This window comes from Montipora capricornis, chromosome 5 (genome assembly GCF_036669925.1).
Source record: "Montipora capricornis isolate CH-2021 chromosome 5, ASM3666992v2, whole genome shotgun sequence".
Classification (NCBI taxonomy): domain Eukaryota; kingdom Metazoa; phylum Cnidaria; class Anthozoa; order Scleractinia; family Acroporidae; genus Montipora; species Montipora capricornis.
Window position 1 is genome coordinate 24847117 of NC_090887.1, and position 20000 is coordinate 24867116.

The 20000-nt window shown below is 39.3% G+C and overlaps 2 protein-coding genes and 1 long non-coding RNA gene across 4 annotated transcripts in view; 2 read left to right on the plus strand and 1 right to left on the minus strand.

Annotated features, from left to right (window-relative positions):
* LOC138049986 (3-hydroxy-3-methylglutaryl-coenzyme A reductase-like) overlaps positions 1–13227 on the plus strand; it is a 23078-nt gene extending 9851 nt beyond the window's left edge. For both annotated transcript variants that reach the window (XM_068896475.1, XM_068896474.1), the window contains exons 10-22: positions 295–801; positions 1338–1453; positions 1806–1884; positions 2869–3027; positions 3414–3499; positions 4409–4480; positions 5097–5202; positions 5676–5846; positions 9228–9368; positions 11136–11218; positions 11442–11517; positions 11850–12004; positions 12678–13227. In XM_068896475.1, the coding sequence (XP_068752576.1) occupies positions 295–801; positions 1338–1453; positions 1806–1884; positions 2869–3027; positions 3414–3499; positions 4409–4480; positions 5097–5202; positions 5676–5846; positions 9228–9368; positions 11136–11218; positions 11442–11517; positions 11850–12004; positions 12678–12729 (1803 nt within the window). In that variant the 3' untranslated portion in view covers positions 12730–13227. The remainder of the gene's footprint in view (positions 1–294; positions 802–1337; positions 1454–1805; positions 1885–2868; positions 3028–3413; positions 3500–4408; positions 4481–5096; positions 5203–5675; positions 5847–9227; positions 9369–11135; positions 11219–11441; positions 11518–11849; positions 12005–12677) is intronic.
* The window catches only part of LOC138049987 (gamma-tubulin complex component 4-like), a 15156-nt gene continuing 8136 nt past the window's right edge, over positions 12981–20000 (minus strand). Inside the window, exons 13-19 of the mRNA XM_068896476.1 lie at positions 19881–19915; positions 19574–19673; positions 19121–19220; positions 18780–18963; positions 17570–17704; positions 14723–14842; positions 12981–14066 (exon numbers count right to left, since the gene is read on the minus strand). Coding sequence (XP_068752577.1) covers positions 13929–14066; positions 14723–14842; positions 17570–17704; positions 18780–18963; positions 19121–19220; positions 19574–19673; positions 19881–19915 — 812 coding nt within the window. The 3' untranslated portion in view covers positions 12981–13928. The remainder of the gene's footprint in view (positions 14067–14722; positions 14843–17569; positions 17705–18779; positions 18964–19120; positions 19221–19573; positions 19674–19880; positions 19916–20000) is intronic.
* Positions 19979–20000, plus strand: part of LOC138049989 (uncharacterized) — a 2987-nt gene continuing 2965 nt past the window's right edge. The window contains exon 1 of the long non-coding RNA XR_011132520.1: positions 19979–20000. This exon is cut by the window's right edge and continues 90 nt beyond it. This is a non-coding gene — a long non-coding RNA (uncharacterized lncRNA).

Consider the following 20000-nt stretch of genomic DNA (forward strand, 5'->3'; position numbering starts at 1 on the left):
GGCTTTTTGAAAACTGAGGTTTTTGAAAACACATTAGTGTGGACGGGTCCTTAATCGTAGGGGTTTCCCATTGGGCAACCAAGCATTTATCAGGGCAACCAAACTTTATATGGGTTTAGTTGACTGCTTTTGAAACAGGGACAACCTGGAATTTTTTTTAATTTCGAGCATTGCATTCCACCCAAGAATCTTAGAATTCAGTGCATATTATATATTATGGAATTTTGAAACCTTTTGATTGCTTGTAATGAACTGCTTTGCTTGATTTTGTGTGCATCGTTTTTTTTTTTTCAGATCATAGCAACAATATTTGCTGTTGGCCTTACAATAAAATACTTTTTGTTGTACAAAGATGACCGAACAAATGATCCAGTTGAGAAGAAACCAACAAAGAATGTTACAGAACATAAAGAAAGTAAAATGTTCCCCTCTCAGGATAAATGGGACCAAGTGGACAGTGGTGGTCAAGGTTACGACACAGCTCCACAAACACATTGTATAGATAATAATCAGCTAATTGGCTGGAGTATTGCTTCAGAAATGTCTGCTAAGAATAGACTGAGGCATAATTCATTTTCCAAAGCCATGAGTGAAGTACCATGTAATGACTCTAATATTGAGCTAAGATCCATGGTGTTGAGTAGAAGACGAACACTTAGCGAAGGCAATGGCCCAAGTGAGTGTCAGTCAAGGGATGATTATTTGCTCGTGCCAGCACTTGAGAGAAGTAAGAGCAATCCACCAAGACTGGAAATCAAAGAACGTAGCTTGGAAGAGTGCAAATCAGTCTTGAAACAATCGGTATGCCATTGACATCTGTTCACGAGTATCCAAGTATTTTGCCCTAGATTTATGATGTTAAGATGTAGAAAGTTATTCCTAGGATACAAATTTTTAACACTTGGAAAGGCCCATGTAGGGAATAAACCTATTATAAGAATATGTAGGTTAACTTCAACTTTATTTTCTACTAGAATAAAGAAAAATACAAATGGTTGCTTCCAGCAAATAGCATTGGCTAGTCTAGGCAGGAAGGGACAAAAAAAAGAAGGTTGTCATTACAGCTTGTCAAGTTTGAATAAAATAAAAGAGAATAGAATTAAAATTAAAAGTAGCCACAAAAATATCAACATAAGTTGCAGAAAAATATACCGGGGTAATGTGAACAGTAGTCATCGCAAGACTTCAAAGGAATCCCTGAACTACTGAAAGGGCAGCAAAAAAGCTCTTACTGGGAAAATATAATGATAAATATATATGATTTTAGGGTTAGGTTTTCTTTTTCAGTTAAGTTTTTCATTCTTTCTCCTGTTTATAACTGCTTTCCTTTCCTGCAGGATGGCGTATTCAGCTTGAGTAACAAAGAGATCCAATTGTTAGTTGAATCGAAAACCATTCCAGTGCATCAACTAGAAAAGGTTTTGAAAGATCCAGTCAGGGCTGTTAAGATCAGGTATCTGCTTTCCACAACATTGTGTGGTTGATACTATTTTTATACACTGTTTATTAGTTATTATAATTGTTAGGATATTGTCACGACTATGAATGAGTGCTATAAGAGAAGTTAAGTGTTGAGCTGGAGGCAAGCAAAAGGTGACCTGTTAGTCAGTCCAGTCATCTTATTTAATGCATTTGCAGTCTGATGTGTAAAACATAAGCATCCACTTGTAGTTGCAACATATCATTGTGAGGTGTTTCATTCACATTATATTGTCAATGGGAAGAAGACAGTTCAATGTTTATCACAGTTGAGTTTTATTAAAAAGATCAGTGACTTACAGTAAGTTTTTTTCTAATTTTTTCAGGCGTGATGTGATGTCTAAGAAGCTTCCAGATTTAGCTGGTTTATCAGATCTCCCTCGTGACAACTTTGACTACTCCAGTGTAGGTCTTTTTGCTTTTTGTACTTTTCTCAAATCACAGTCAAATCAGGTTTGCAACGTAAGGTGTAAAACGTCTTCAAAGACCGAGTGCAGGTACCGAGAGAACTGTTTCAGTCATACTCTGAGCCTGGGTTTGAAGGATTTATCTTGAACTGTGAGTAGAATTTTTATAACAGTACACCAGCAGTGCAGTCATAACGAGTACTTAATTGACATTTCAGAGCAAAAGCTTCTACTTGATAACTTTATTTGTTGTGTGTGAAGGAAGTTTGAACTTGTGCTTAGGTAGATTTTACTATGCAAGTATGTGCATATATTTTGTAGGTTAATTCATATTATAAATTGGTAGTAGTTATGGATAGCCAAGTTAAAAAACATAGTAAACACAATTTAGTTCATTTTATTTTTGAAAATGTGGTCCAAAATTGGGGTGTCTATTGTACAATTGTACATGGTAAATAAAGTAAAGAGATATTTATCAGTTTATGACTCTGGGATACTTGGAAAAATATCAGGGTGCTCCTAACAGGACTCAAACTTACAGTATGACCTTCCGACTACTGGTATGAATGATCTACATGTACCACTGAGGTCCTTTAGACTAGTGGGATCTGGTGGTTATTCTAGGTTTGAGTGCCAATAAAATGACCCTGTGGCAATCTTGTGTGTGTGTGTGAATTATAGGTGGTGAATGGTCTTATGCCAAAATATGTCGAAGAAAATATTAATTTTGGTGTTCTTTCATTACCTTGCCTCTGCTATTTTTTGTGTGCACATGCATGGCTTTTACAGTGTAATACTTTGTAGCTGAATTTATGTGCTATTTACACCTCAAACTTTGACTGTGGTTTGAAAATGCAATGTAAAGACAAGAAAAAAGTCCTAAAACCTTTTAAATTAATAGTCATTTATTTCAAGATGTGCCAAATAGTGTTGGTGGTTTGTGCAACCTTCTCATGACCTACTAATGGTTGTTTGGCATCAGGTTGTTGGAGCTTGTTGTGAAAATGTAGTTGGGTATATGCCTCTCCCAGTTGGTCTTGCTGGTCCACTTCTACTTAATGGAGAAAACTACTATGTTCCTATGGCAACTACAGAAGGATGTCTCGTAGCAAGCACAAATCGTGGGTGCCGAGCTTTATTGGTAGGTTGTCCAATTATGCTTTTTTTCTGTAAATTTTTTTTTTTTTTGTTTTCTAACTTTTTGTGTACATGTGAAGACAATTTTTGCAATGTGGGATAGCCACAATTATTATTTCAACACCTTACAACCATAACCAAACCCCAAATAGAGCATTTATTGTGGACAAACACAACAGGTGCAGTTAACATTTAAGAGACAACAAGTAAACTGAACCAGAAATTTTGCAAGCAAGTGCAAATAATGATATTATTAGTTTATCTTTGCTTATAATTGATTGAAAATGTGGTGCTATATCTGAGCCAATCACAAGGCATCATCCTGCAAAAACCAAAGAAAATTGTGCAGTTACTTTGGATGCAACCTTAACTTAATTCATTTTGTTTCAGCTGAGCGGAGGAGTAAGGAGCTCAGTGTTTGGTGATGGAATGACAAGAGGACCGGTTGTTAGATTTCCTTCCGCACTTCTTGCAAGGTACAGTACTTCATTTTGTGTGAGTTTTAGGTTACTAAACTCACAGTTCATTGTAATAATTCTTGCCTTTCAGACTACCAGACTACTGAATTTTATGTAGCCCTTAAACAGAGTGGTCCTGAGTGGAAGATCTTAAAATTTAAACAGCCAGTGGACAATTCATGAAAGAAGTGAAATTTACTTAAATTCCTTGGGAAATTGCTGAATTTGTCTTCTTATAATAATAATAATAATAATAATAAATAATAATAAATAATAATAAATAATAATAATAATAATAATTGCCTGCACACTGAAAGTGATGTCTTGAGGATAGAACAGAGTGAACTGAGACATTTTCAGTTTATTTATCGTAAATTAGATTTTATGTATATACTTTTCTAGCTATAGAGTTGTTAGCCTTAGGGCCGCCTGGGTTACGTTCGACGCCGCAGGCTGGCTGGATAGGGATCCATATGGCATCCATACGTTTTCACTGTCATAATAATAATAATAATAATAATAACAAATAAATAAAAATAAAAAAATCAACATATCCCACGAGAAGCTTATTGATTCAAAGATTGGCAGTTTCAAATGTTCCCTTGCCCAAAATTAGACAGAAAGTATAGTGACAGATAACAACCTCTTAAATATCTTTCTGCCTTTAAAGGACCAAAATTTCGCTGACTACATACAAGGCAAACCTCCTTGAAAGTTTTTTCAGATCTTAACTTGGCAACACGATGAAGCCGAAACGTCATGTTTTATCTTGTTAATGTTTCCACATCTCTTTAATAGTCAGTTTCTGCTTTCCAAAAAAAACGAATTATTGAGGTTTAGAAGTTCTGCATGTGTATGAAAGACACAATCATAATTACTGAGTTGTGGAATCCGATGTTACACCTTACCATTTGATTTTTCTTTCAGTGATGTTAAACTATGGTTGGAAAAAGAAAATAATTTTATGGAAATGAAGCAAGTTTTTGACAGTACAAGCAGGTTTGTTTTATGAGAAAGTTGAACAACAACACTGCTCTATTGCAAAAAACAATTAAGACAAATTGAAACTTCCCTCTTTCAAAGAAAACATCAGCTCTGTATCTGGGAAACATAATATTATTTGGGAGGGCCGGACGGGAAAATATTTGGCCCAAGGTCATAGTGTACGGACCGAGGGCCAAATATTTTCCTGTCCGGCCCGACCTAAAACTCAGTCAATAAGCATTTTATCATATGGGCTCTTTACAATATTCATGAGCACTCAAAATATGAAGTGTGGACCAAACAAGTCACAAAAATTTGCACAGAAAATTTATCTAATGTGTTGTTTGCATTTACTTTTCTGGCAGTAAATAACTTGGATGTTAAAAGGCGACGAAATCCTCTAAAATTGTATCTCGCTGAGCAGTATGTGTTCCATGTTCGTACGGCAATTTCCAGCCCTGCTCGCGCTAATGGGTACGGCCCTCATGCGGGCATTTTCCCAATAGTTGTACAACGAAAGCGCGTGCAGGGCCGTACAGGCCATATGATAAATACATTTATTTCATTCAAGAGAAAGTCTGCAATTGAAGGATCGTGCATAAATGACGTTTTTTTTAAACTTTACTTCTAGATTTGCCAGACTTCAGTCAGTCAAGAGTGTCGTTGCTGGTCGCTTGTTATTTGTCAGATTTGTAGCTACAACTGGCGATGCAATGGGCATGAATATGGTGTCAAAGGTAATCTTGGCAATTATGTATTGAAGTCACTTAAAGGAAGCTTTGTTGTTTTGTGATTTTCTTATCATTAAATTTCATTCTGATATGTGTCTTTTTGTCTTAGTTCACTGAGATAGGTTGCCCTTGTTTTGTTTTTTGTTTTAAATTGAATGTAGAAGAGAGCTTTATTCAATCGGAAAACAATTTGTTTAGTCCCTCAATAAATGTTATTAAACTCAAGTCTCCCAAGTTGACCCTCGGTAAATTAATAGCATTTGGAAAAGCATTAATAATTCAACTGTCTGAAAGCATGAGGAGGGATTGAATAGATAGCAGGGAAAAGCTGGGGTTGATGAATTTTTAATTAGTTGACTTATGCTTAACTTTAATAAAGACCAGTCCTGCAAATTTTTGTTTTTGTAAATCTCTCAATAACTTGTGTTGGACCTGTTACTGTTGTGGTTCAGAGAGACATCACTTTCTTTTTATATCAGGGAACTGAAAAAGCTCTTCATTGCTTACATGGACACTTTCCTACAATGGAAGTCATCAGCTTGAGTGGTAACTTTTGTTCAGATAAGAAGGCAACTGGGCTGAACTGGATTGAAGGAAGAGGGAAGTCTGTTGTCTGTGAAGCCATTGTACCTGGTCAGATTGTTCATAAGGTAAAGCGGAACTCGATAGATTCAGCCATTTGTAGTGGTAAACCGAACCATGATCTTCAGTGTCTTCCTTACGTTTACGGCTCTTAGGGCTCACTTTTCTTTTCCCAAACGCCCCCCCCCCCCCCCCCCCCCCCCTCCTCCTCCCTACACATGTGCTACTCTCAACTTCTCCAAACAAATAATAAGGCAGCAGAATGCAAATGAACGAGAGAAGGGATCCTGGCACTTTGCTTGACGATTTAACCAATTGTCGTTTTTTGATAGACACCAGAGAAATTCAGGTGGTGCCAACGGGATTCGAACCCATGACCTGTGCGAAACCAGTACAATACCAACTGAGCTATGAAGCCACACAGTTGGGAGCAGGTTAATTTGTTGGGATCATTTGCTCCCGTGAAGGACTCGATGAATGAAATGAAAAAATTAAACGAACAAATGAAACGCAGATTCCGACTGGGTTTGCCAGGAGGTACCGCACTACAGAAGATTTTAGAAACAAAACTTAATGGGGTAACCTTGTCAAAGCTATCAACACATCGGCTATTCCTCTCCTGAGATATTCTGCTGCATTCCTGGACTGGAGAAAGAGTTACAAGATCTAGATAGAAAGACCAGAAAATTACTTCCCATGCATAATGGTCTCCATCCAAAGAGTAATGTCGATCGTATCTACACATACCGAGACAAGACGGTGGACGAGGACTAATTAGTTTTGAAGACTGTGTAGAATCTGCTACCTTGGGGTTGGAGCGATATATCAATGATAGTGATGAAAGACTGATAAAGGCTGCTAGAAAGATCAGCGGTGGTCATAATAATGAAACAGGCTGAGTATAAGATACGTAAGAAAAACGAAAGAAAGGAACAGTGGAGGGAAAAGGTTATGCACGGACAATTTGTACGACAGACGGAAGAAATATTGGGGAATGAATTCTGGCTTTGGTTAAAGAAAGGAAGTGTAAAAAGGGAGACTAAGAGTCTTATTATGGAAGCACAAGAACAGGCGCTTGCAACGAATCTGATGAAAGCTAGAATATATCAAACTCAAGAGGACTGTAAATGTCGAATGTGTAGAAAGGTGGATGAAAGCGTAAGTCATATTGTGAGTGAATGCCCTAAACTAGCACAAAAGGAATATAAAAGGAGACATGACTGGGTGGGTAAGAAGATCCAATGGGAAGTTTGTAAAGAGGAAGGTTTCATTGTCAATGAAAAGTGGTATGAACATGTACCTGAGCCAGTACTAGAAAGGAAAGGAAGGGAACTTTATTAAAGTGTCTAATCTTCTAGCACCGTAGAGCACTAATCGGGGACGCTGTAAATTGAAATTAACAAGTTAACGCAAATCAAATCAACTTATGGTTTTTGAGGAGAGGGGAAACCGGAGTACCCGGAGAAAACCTCTCGGTCCCGAGTATAGAACCAACAAACTCAACCCACATATGGGAATCGAACCCGTGCCACATAGGTGGGAGGCGAGTGATCTCACCACTGCGCCATCCCTGCGATCGTTGATAAAGGATGCGCAGAACTATGCTTCCGAGCTTGACTTGGAGCTGGTACTGAGGCACCCTAACCCAGTAGGCAGAACGAAAGAAAGCGAAGAGATAGAAAAGAAGAAGATTGGAGTGTGGACAAAGAAGGCACTGGTGAAAGAGCACCAAGAGAGAACAGAAAAACAGAAATGGCAAGGGAAACTGACAGCATGTCGATGGCTAGATGAAAAATTAGACCGGGACTGCTTTGCGTGGCTTTCTCAGTGGAAGGCAGCACCGTCACACACAGTTGCTGGAATTGAGGAGCTTTACCAACAGCTCCTCCCGACAAAGGTATATAACAACAGGAAGACAGGCACAAGTTCTAGTGGAGAGATGTCGGCTGTGCGGAAAAGAACTGGAAGGTGTCTCCCATATCTTGGCAGGGTGCAGCGTATTGGCCCAGACAAAGTATCTAGAGCGACACAACCATGCCCTCAACATTCTCTTCTTCGAAGTACTAAGATCCCTAAACCTTACTGAGAAGAGCTCGCCGTGGTATTCACCCATCAAGCCCAAGCAGGTGTACGAGAATGAACAGGCTGTAGCGTACTGGGATGTCCCCCTGTTTGCTGACCATACCACTGTTTCAGCAAACAGGATAGACGTCACAGTGGTGGATAAGCTAGGTGAAGAAGGAGGTGCTGCTGATCGAGATGACGTGCCCGTGGGTGGAAAATCGCAAGAAGAAGAGCGCGGAAAAGACAAGCAAGTATGGTCCCCTTCGGTGGGAACTACAAATGCGTTATCCGGGATATAGCGTCAAGCAATACAACATAGTCATCGACGTCTTGGGTGGGTATTCAAGGGACGTGAGTCAAGCGCTTCGAGATCTTGTGGGAGAGGCAAGTAGTAAAGTGGCTCGCAGGATGCAGAAGTCAGTTATTACCAGTACTCTTCTTATCGCCCGCTATGTCAAGATCATTCAGTCTTGAACAACAGTCTGAACATTCAAGATCATATGTTAGGACTCATTTAGGAGTTATATAGTTATATAGTTTTTATTATGAACATTAGATTTTAGTATTATTCGCTATGAACACTAGATTTTAGCATTATCTATAGAACACTGACTCTTTTAGCAGTTATATAGTTACATTGTCTTTATTATGAACATTAGAGTTTTAGTATTATTCGATATGAACACTAGATTTTAGCATTATCTATAGATCTGACACTGAGCCGGCCACGTCTTTACGCTCAGCTTAGTGAATCTTAGGTATCTGGCATCCAGATGCTTTACACTGCCCATAATAATAATAATAATAATAATAATAATAATAATAATAATAATAATAGTAATAATAACTTTGATATTTACCCAGGAAGTTCCACACACCCGAAAGTGGTTTTCAGGGGGTCGGTACATTTCGCTGACCCCTCAGTACTATTTCAAATGAGTACTGTTGATCCATGTGTACTGTTGAACAGTGCTGTTTAAAATGGGTGTTGAGGCTTAAGCAAGCACTATTTGAGATGCTGCTTACACATAGATCAACAGTACTCATTCGAAATAGTATTTTTAGGGTAATCCATTTGGGAAGTCCATGGACTAGGGGGGTCAGCGAAATGTACCAACCCGTTTTCAGGGAAGTCCTGCATCCGATCGAATTGGAATTTAGTGTTGTTGGTTTTTTAGGAGACGGGAAAATCGGGAACCCGGCCGGAGAAAAACCTTTCGGAGCAGAGTAAATAACGAACAACAAACTTAACTCACACATGACCACGAGTCCGGAATCGAGCCACAGTGGTGGGAGCCGAGTGCTATAACCACTGCTCTTAAGTTAAGTGCGAGAATCAGTTCTTCCTTTCACCAACTCTTGCCTTTTTGTCCTTTTTTTGTCAGGTCTTAAAGACGTCAGTAACGGCACTTAATGAACTCAATGTTAGTAAAAACCTAGTTGGTTCAGCCATGGCAGGAGCCATTGGAGGGTTTAATGCTCATGCAGCGAACATTGTTGTCGCAGTTTTTATCGCCACAGGACAGGTAATCAATTTACAACATTTTGCTTTCGATCTTTGTAACAAAACCAGAAGTCTCGCGTTTCAATTATAAGCTGCGTCCATGGAAGCAGTCATAAGTCAAGTCAATTTTATGTGACATATTACGTAACTTCGTGTGCGCGGAACAGGGAAACTTGTTCGTTTGTTTGTTTGCAGGGGCTAAGGTTACCGCCAGCTGCCGGATACCAAGAAACTTGTAATCTTTCTTTTTGAGAGAAGATAACGAGAAAGCTTTTTAGCTTATAAATGCAGATAATAAAATGTGGGTAAGTACTTCATGTCAAGCCATATAGTTATCCATATAATTTGCCTGCACCCCTACTTAAAATGCTTTGCTTTCAAAGCACTTCTAGAAAGGATGCAGGCACATTATATGGACAACTATATGATGGTTTGACATGAAGTACTTACCCACCTTTTTTTTTTTTTTTGGCAAAGCGCTCCGGTTGGTTCTTTCGCTCTCGGGGTTATACAGTACGGACCGTTTCCATGGTCGGTCGTGGCAGTACGGACCTCGTTGTGCGCGGTCCGTACACCCACGACCTCGGGCCAATATTCCCCAGTACGGCCCTCGCGCTCGCTTAGTAAGCGGTTACTGATACGACAACCACGTGAAGTGTTCTTGTCTAGACAAGCCTTTTGAGGCTTGCTTTGTACATCGCTATTGATCAGTACGAAGCAAGCAACAATCAATAAAAAATACAGAAAAAAGTGCTAAAAAATATTGATAAATAGAAAATAGTGATAAAGTATTTTTAACTTTTAAAATGCTGACCTCAGTCATTATAGTCATTGCGTAGGATGGCGTTGCCCCGAGTATCCGAGCCGGAAGTTCATGTATGAAACGCATGACAATAAATAAAAACGTCATAAGTTTGCTTTTTAACACCACCGAGTGTCGTAACAACACGCAGGTCAGCCGGCAGGCTGTTCCATAGAGCCGGTGCGGCACGAGTAAAAGACCTGCCACCAACTGTTGGGCGCATTATCTCATTATCTTCTGTGGAACTGCAAATAACAGGCTATCCAACTAAGAGGGATTGCACCACCAGCTTATACTAAACAACAGGAGAGGAGAGTGGGACTTTTTGAGGCTTCCTTTGTCAAGTTTGGTTAGCAGAAAGAAATCGATGTTTGGTTTCACACTACATTGATAACTACGGTACTTTCCTGATTTTAACGATGAAATGATATATGAAATGAATCATATATTGAACGGCGGATATGAAATCAAGTGAAGCTATGATTCTCGCATTTATAAACGCAATTATAGCAATTTTAAGGAGAAGCCTGAAAAATTCACGACTTCGACGGGGTTTGAACCCGTGACCTCGCGATGCCGGTGCGACGCTGTAACCAACTGAGCTATGAAGCCACCGATGCTGGGAGCTGGTCATTTGTGGGTTCAAATGTTCTCGTGATGAGTGAATCAACGATGAAATTATATGTTGAACTGCGGATATGAAATCAAATATTGAATTGAATAGCTTCACTTGATTTCATATCCGCGGTTCAATATATGATTCATTTCATGTATCATTTCATGGTTGATCCATTCATCACGGAAACATTTGAACCCACAAAAGTGGGTTCATAGCTCAGTTGGTTAGAACGTCGCACCGGCATCGTGAGTTCACTGGTTCAACCCCCGTTGAAATCCTGAAATATTCAGACTTCTCCAAGCAGTTGCTGATTTTACTAACCTGCTTAAATTAAGTGTCAATAAACAACACCATTTGCTCTGAACCAGGACCCTGCGCAGTGTGTTTCAAGCAGCAACTGTATAACTTTAATTGAACCATGTGGACCAACGAAAGAAGACTTATATATCAGGTAATATTACGTGAGTGCGCCATTCTGTATTTGTATTAATATTTTACACCACACAACTTCATGTTGACCAGTGATTATTGGCAAAGCAGTCCTTCCCTTCCTTTTGGTGAATGATAGATGGTTAACTATCACCCGGAACGTTTGTAGAGTATGATATTGCATTTATTTTATACATAGTTATCAAAGTAACGACATTTTCTTATCGTCATTTTTTATTTTTCAGCTGTACGATGCCGTCTTTAGAGGTTGGTACAGTAGGAGGAGGCACGATATTGAGTCCTCAGTCAGCCTGCCTTAAGGTTAGTATCTTATTGGGTCGTCTTAAACAGTGAAACGTTTGACATAGGTCAGTTTTCAAACTGGCCATGCCTGGAATGTGCTCGCGTTGACTTTATATCGATGTTTTCTTTACCTTGGTTGTGTTGTGAATGTTTAAAGGCCAACCTAAGTTGAATTATAGAGGTTTTGAATCAAAACAGAAAAGAGCAACATATTTGATTTTTGTTTTCACTGCTCTCACAAACTTGTCACCGGCTTCAGCCCAATGTATCATGTTTCTTAACCAACGTTCGTATCATTATTTCATGGGTTTGGTTGCGTTTTGTGCATATTCTGTCAATCTCTCTTGCAGATGCTTGGGGTTCACGGAACGCATGACTCTGAACCTGGAAGGAATGCAACAAAGTTGGCTCAAATAGTGTGCGGTACCGTACTTGCTGGAGAACTATCATTGCTTTCCGCTCTTGCCGCTGGTCATCTTGTAAAAAGTCATTTAACACTTAATAGGTACAGTATGAAGAACGTACCGGTTGACGGCGAAAGCTGGCTACTACTCACACCGTGGGAAAGAAACTTAATAAAAATGTTTAACTGAAGTGGGCGGGGCAGTCACTCAATAAATCGGGCCCATTCCAACAAAGATCGGTGGTTTCTGCAGTAGCAGTAAATGTTTAAACATGATCAAGTTGCTGAAATGGAGAGGTTATCCTTGCACGTATCTGGACAATTGAAGCAATTATTGTCTCTTATAGACACCTGAAAATTTCAGGTGGCTTCAACGAGATTCCAACCCATGACCTCTGCGATGCTCGGTTGGGCGGAGCAGGTCAATTTGTTGGGCTCATGTGTTGCTGTGTTACACATCTTACTCTATGTTGGATGTCCCTTTTGCCGTGCATTTGTTTCAGACAAGTGCTAAAAAGATAACATAAGGGACATTTGCCTTCGGTCTCGTTGAGATAACCCGCAATGTCGTTCCTTTGTTGCCTTCTCGTACGAGAAAATTTCCATATGAGGAAAAACGGGAGTCCCTGGGAAGGAGACAGGGTCATAGGTAACAACCAATTATGTTTGTAACGTCAAGACGGTCGGAAACAGCAACTAGCGGCGTTTAGATAGGAACTGCTTTAACCTGAAGTCCATTATAACTGAGATACTAAAAGGTATCTTCTTTTCCTAGGTCAACCGCCAATATTTTAACGGAAGATACAAGTAACTGTGCCGTGTTATAGGATTGTCAACTTTCTCTGAAATGGCAGGAACTGGACACAAACTTGCATTTAAAAGAAAAGCAGCTTCGTTTCTTTCTCCAAGAAAAGGTTCCACTTCCCAAAATAATACCCTGACCTCTGGTTTCATGTTGTTTTTGTGGTCTCGTTCGCTCTAAAGCTCTTCAAGCGAATCCAGTCAGGTCGACCACATGCTGGCAGAGATGGAACAGTTCATTTGAGCCCCTAAACTCGCAAAGTTTAGAGAGATGGCTGTGAAAGGATTGTATTTTATTAAGTGTTATTTGTTTTTATTTTGATATGATTGCGAAAAAGTCCTATAATTTATGTTGAATACAAAACGCTTTAATCAATTCCATTGCAATAACTGAAAAAAAGACAATTTTATTTATTTTACCAAATTTAGAGAAAAAAAAACTCATACGAAGACTATTTTAATATCATACTGATAAATAGAATTTTTATGTCAACATGGTGAAAATAGAACCCCACTTGACTTTTGCTCTGTGTGAGTTTTCCAATTATGAAATACGTTAGTCATTAAGGGTATGTTTACGAAACAAACTAACACAGCGGAGAGAGTCCAGAATGAGCTGTGAGAAAGAAACAAGAATCAGGAACCCTGGTTCAGTGGAGTTACAATCATTTTACTCAGGTTCAGCACATCTACTTTAGACATTTAGTCCTGATCTTGGTTTCATTTGTTATCGTTCGTCACGAAATGAAACCCTACTCGGCGCTGTCCAGTGCTCAACTTAGGGTTGATAAAAGACAAATAGTGACTTCTTGTGGTCAAGGATAAGAGCGATATATGAGGATTCAGTTCTCCGTATATGAGGATTCAGTTCTTCCCTGGCAGCACCCTTTTTGCGATGTTCTTTGCAAATAAAGTTGTTATAAATAGATAAACTGTAGGCTCTGGCCCGGTGTTCCCATAGAGCAGGGGCAGGAGGTCCATCTTACTCTCTTATTCTAAAGGTGCCGAATAGTGCTATCTACCCTCCCAGCAACAAAGGCTTGTACATCAAAGCACAGTTAGGGTAAAGAAATTGCCTCACTTCTCGCTGCGTTGACCGCATAAAATACTCAAGAGTATGGTGTAAATAGAATACGTCACCCTCTACTCTTCGTCAGAATGAGCACCAAATCGGTAGAACATTTTTTTGAGAGTAGGGTTAACTCCTTTAGTCATTCATGTAGGGTCAATGGCGATCCTCAGTTGACGAGAAGTGTTTATTGAAGTCGATTCTAAGCAGCAGTTGAGCCAGGTGTGGACTCGCCTGATGGCTCCGTACACTTGATAGGATTTGAAACAGAAGGGCCGTCTGTCTTTCGTAAGTCTGAAGGTTTGAAAAGGAGAACTAAAATTAGTTGTTGGAGAGGAGAATTATAGAAACAATCACAATCTTGGTCACTTCACTGTTCCTCACAGAGCCTACCATTTTAATTAACTGTTCACTTGGGTATAGACAAATTTATGATCAACCGTTTAACGTCATTTCTGAAGTAGTCTTTTTTTTTTAATAACTAACACTACCTGACTGAAAGATCTAATCTAAAAATTGTAATATATTTATTCATAGAGACCTCGACTAGATAACCGAGTTAGAAGAGCCCCACAAAACCTCCATCGTGCGTCATCGACTTCCGCATGCACTAAGAAAGAATAGGGTGTGGAATTTTTAGGATCCTGCTTGTTATACTGCCTTAGCTGAAGTAACAGTGGTGTTAAAGGGGCGGTTTTTGTTTTAGGGAAGGTCCCCTCTCACGAGTAAAATCGTGTGGCGTTGGACAGTAAAATCTTAAGTGTTACATTTAGGACGCAAAGGCTGACTGGAACTTTTTTCAAACACAAAGTCAAAAGACTAAAATGACTATTTTTGAAAACGAATGTCTGGCATGTGCCCTTTCCGTTACCGAAATCTTGTTACGAAAAAAAAGCACACATGCACTCGCAGTTCGTGTATCAGATGAGCAGAAGGAGCGGAGTCAGTACCTTGGTGATGTTTTCAATTTGCACCACTTCCCTCTCTGTCAGACCTGTGTTTCCTTTCTGAAGCAGAAGTGAACTGAAGGACTGGCACAAATTCAAGATCTCATCCAGACAGTGTGACACCTGTCGATCAAAATGAACCTGTTGCAATTTTTTGTTGGCGGCTTTTATTAGGCTAATTAAAGAGTTCGCCTTGTGTTTCTTCAACCTCACACAAGCATAAGACGAGGGCTACACAGATCGAAGGAAACCTTGAAATCTTGTCATTGTCATCATTAATTCGTATGATATCATGTCATATATCTTTATTTACCCTCGGATTTTTAGAGTAGCTTGGTGTAGCTAATATCTCCGAGCATTTACCCTCCCAACCTTGATACACCATAGAAGACAGACCACAACGCCGGGAACTACATGCCCTACTCTTTGGTTCTTTTACGTCCGACAGGATTATGAACATTGAAGGGTTGTGAGACGGGACCTCCGGCTTATCGTCCTTATCCGAGAAGTCTAGAGAGTCTAACCATTTGCAGATGTAATTACAAAGGCAGCACTTTCTCCTCAGTTATTTAAAGACCCTGAGTGTTGGTCCGGCCGGAGTTGAACTCACGACCTCCCGCGTGACAGCCCGGTGCTCAACAAACTGAGCCACCGGTGCGCGGTTAAAACAAAACGCTGCCATCAGTCCAGTAGATGCGTATAACTTAAAGCATTGCTCCGCTGTTAACGACAATTGAGAGAGGGCAGTGCTAATAATCACGAAGGAAGAGAGTGGTGCTATATAGGAGCACTACACCATGTCATCGGGTTATAGGAGCGAGTGATTGTAAGTCCGTGGTGGCAAATAGGCCCGCGCGCGTGCATAAATCAAGAAAATAAAAGGGTCTGTTGGAAGCGTGCTTGAATTTCAATAAATGACCGCCAGAATCGGCAAGAATTTGTGACGCTGATGAATAATAAAGCAGCTTCTATTTCCAAAACGATGGAATTACCCGCTGATAAATAACCTCGTCTAGGAGAGTGAAATTTTGACTTTTGGTCAATGGTCAACCTCAAGAGTTGGTTTATCTTTCATATACCGGACCCTGAATAATTAACGTCCATAATAAACAAAAGAACAAAGCTAACATAACAATACCTCATCAACAAGGCCTAATCAGAATAACAATGGTTCTTTTGTCTTCCGCCAGTTTGGTCCGGTATATGAAAGTCTATCCCAAGAGTTGGACGATTGGGATCTTTTGTGTTGAATTCGCACATTTCTAGTCGAACTTTATGACACTTGAAAGAAAAAAGAAACAAGCTAACAAAGAGAAGAACCCGGTGTCCTGTCGTCATCCTTTGTTTCGTGAGTTGTTTGTAACACGCAAGCTAACTTGATCACAGGCGGCCGCAGAAATCGATGTCACTTCCGCTTTTGCGATTTACTTGTGCACCCAAAAGTACAATAGAAAAATTAAACGTAGGAAACATCTCCCAAAATGTTTTTTGCTTATGGTAACTTTTTGTATCTGCGGCACAAAATTTATGTTGTTTTCTTGTCCCAAATGTTGCTGATGGCAATTTTTTTTATTCTCGATCGACACTTCCTCAAAACTCCCTTCTGCTCTTCCTAAAAACTGTGTATCGATATTTATTTACTTTTGTAGCAATGTTTGTTTTGCATAAGGCAAGCTAACAAAATCTGTACCGTGCTTAGTTCGCATTTTTGAGAGTTAAACTATAGAATTTTCGGTCCTATGTTTCCAACTGCAAGTCGTATATTTTTTAGGTCTCCCATCCAGATACTAACCCCGCCGGACAGTGCTTAACTTCAATGAACTTTTGTCGTGGAAAGCTGTCAGACGCTCAGAATTCACGCTTAGGTGGCCGAACACAGTTTTCGCGCGCGCTCTTGCTAACGCAATGCAGTGCGCGCGTAGGGATTGCAAAAAAATAAATATGGCTTCAAAACAGCAATCATTTTATTTGCTCAATGCTTCCGCTATCAGTTTCTTTTCCCCTCATAACTGAACAAAGTGTTTTGATGCTTTTAGTCTTGTATGTTAGAAAAGGTAAGAATGCAAAGAACTCCGCAATTCGCAGATTTTTCTTTGTCATTGAAAGAACCCAGCTAAATGCAGCGCATGCGTAGTAAGTTAAAAGAAAGAAATAAGTAACTGGTGTATTGAAAAAAAAATTGAACTTTAACACAGGAAATTCGTGATATACCAGTGAACCTTCAGCAAGGGATGATTAAAGATCTCTGTCAAATATTTAATTATTATTAAAATAGTGTTAACTTAAGAGCATCGTTACAAGCTTGTTGCATGCAAATTATAAAGGAAATCTATCGACCAGATTTTCTGCAAATAAACAAAACCGATTTTAAAGGCCTCTTTATATTTACTCATGTTGCCATGGTAACAGTATACGTCCGCTTTACTATCAAGAAACCGAAGTTCGTGTTGTTAACTTGCTTGCTACCATTTTTAGCGACCAAAGGATCAAGGGTTTTAGATGAAAGTTAAAATGAAAGTTAAAAAGCTGGAAGTCATTGTTTCTCAATTCCCTTTTGTGACATCTACCACGGTACTATAATCATACCAAAACAATACCAAAACACATATCGTGCACTAGTAGAGCTACCTATTACGCGAAGACAACTTGAATCTCCTGGAAAACGAAACGCAGCTTAGTTGACAGTTATAGAGCAAAGCACTGAGTCAAGTTACTGCACTACCACACGTACGCAATGCGTTCCTATTTTTTAATTAGTGAAACTTGTGAAGATCGGTTAAGTAGTTAAATTATACTTGAGAAAATGCAACAAAATAATTCAAAAGTCCTAAATTATCGATAGATTTTTACCGGTTTCATAAGAAGAAAGGACTGCGCCGTAAGAGTGGTAATAAAGTGATCATGACCCAAACGTATTGCTTCAAAGTCTCTCGTACTATTTATTTTCTCCAGAAGTTGACTGTACTGTGCTTCTAGTACGTCGACCTACAGAAACATACAAATAATCAACAACCCTAAACCCTAACCCTAACCTTTTCATTTGCCGATTAGCGTGGTCTCCATTTAAAGTGGTACTATGATCCTTTTTGTCTTCAGATTTTGAAAGTGTGTTCGCTTAACACTTAACTGGCAAAATTTTGAGCTTGAGTTTTATCCAAAGGATGTTAATTTGGAGTGTAAGTTTTGGATTTCACGGTCCGCCATTACTCACGTTCAAAACTGACCGATTGGACCCCAGAGGGTTGGATCTAGAGAAAATGACGCCATTTACTCACTAGCTGAAATTCTCAGTGTGTAGACGCAATTTATTATATATGCAAAACACGGGTTTAAGGGTCGACTTTTAGCCCGTTTCAAACGTCGCATTTTAAATGTGCCTAATCTAATGCAAATGAGCGAAAACAATAGATTTTTCTCATTTGCATTAGATTCGGCACATGTAAAATGCGACGTTTGAAAAACGGGCTAAAAGTCTGAAAGCCCGAAACTCCCGTGCTGCATATTAATTCCGCCGCGCACACATGCATTGCATTCTTAAACTAGCGAGTCTTTGACGTCATTTTCTCCTCGACCCAGCTCTCTCAAGATTTTAAAGTTTGTGATGGCGGACCATTAAATAAGAAAATTCCAGTTACAATAGACAGGTGTCTTTTTAAAATCAGAAGTTGGGTCAGTTAGTGTTTAGTTAACATAGTTTTGAAATCCAAAGAAAAAAAAGAATTGTTTTTTTTGGTCGTAGTACCACTTTAAGACAGTAAAATGTTGTTTTTTTTTTTTCACATTCGCATGAAAGTGAATTCCCATTAACGCAATGAATATTAAGAAAAGGGCCACGCAGTTTGGATTTTATAAAATCAAAGTTAACACTAAGCTGCTTTTCCAACGCGGCACCCACGTGGTTTATTGTAAAGGGATTTAGCCCGCTGTAACTCGTTTCAAACTTACCAAGGCTTAGAACAAAGAACAAAAAAAAAAGCCAAACTGAGATTTACAATCTCCTTAACCTTCATGAAACGGGAAAGAACAAGAATCTTGAAAAGGGGCGGTGAGATCACAATACCTGAAGGTAATACTGCAAATTATTGACTAAGAAGGCCATGTGCATTCTTGATAGCCATATCTTCGTCATATTTGATATCTGAGCAGTTGATAAGTGTTTAGTGCCCATATAAGCCGCCCAGACTTGTTGCAGATCCATTTGAGTCCTCTTCACTTTTAACAAAAATCTGAACAAGCTGTTGTACCTACAAAAAAGGCTGGCATGTAAACAGGGACCGAGGAAACAGAACACGGACAAGAGTGTAAAATGGATCTCATCATTTTTCAGAAAGATAACATTTAAGAATTACAGTACATAATCCTCTCCCAAATGATTGAATATTGACCGAGCAAATTACTTACTTGTCTAAAACAACAGGCTGGAAGAGTATGTGCAATGGCCATTGGACATCATACTCAAGTTTAATACAATCCCATCCAGAGACCACAGGCCCCGTCTGATCTAAACAAAAGCACAAAATCGAGGTTTTAAAGGGATATTAAAGAAGCCAAAAAAAAGATTGTTAAGGGTTAGCCTGCGTAGCCGGCCGTATTGTAGGCATGCGGAATAAAGTTTTGGCGCCGAAGCCGCAAGTAGAATGGGGAGGAGGTAAGGTTTTTGGCTCCTTCAAAACTTTACTCCGCGCGCCTTTCCGCGCGCAGCCAGTTACGGAGGCTTAGCCTGTTCCAGGCTCTCAGATAGTGGAGGCGAGGGAATGAGAACGAGCAAAAGAAATCGAGCGGGGTCTGGCAGGCTAGTTAAGAGTCATTCTTGTGCATACCTGTTAAGGGTTTAATCTGAGACAAGGAATCTACCTGCTTCTGAAGATGTTTTCTTCTTTTTATCTCGCTGAGTAAGTTCTTTGTCAATCATAATGGTAAACATGGAAGCAGCTTCATCATCATCAGGCAAGAACTAAATATGAAATTACATTGATTATCACAAGAACAGCCAAATAAGCTTAAGCCAATGCTAGAATGGAAAACTCCATGTAGATAACTGAGATAAATATATTATGATAGGGTCTTTCCTGACAAATGATGAGAACCAAATATTTCCATCCGGGTTAATCACTTATTCTTTACATATTGGCTTACTTTAGAGTCTTGCATACAAACATACCTTGCTTAGAACTTGCAGAAATGCTGCATGGACATCTTGAACACATAAAATATACACATTAATTATTAAAGGAACACTTATATTGTACTTTCTTTTCAAGCAACAACATTCACGAAAGAG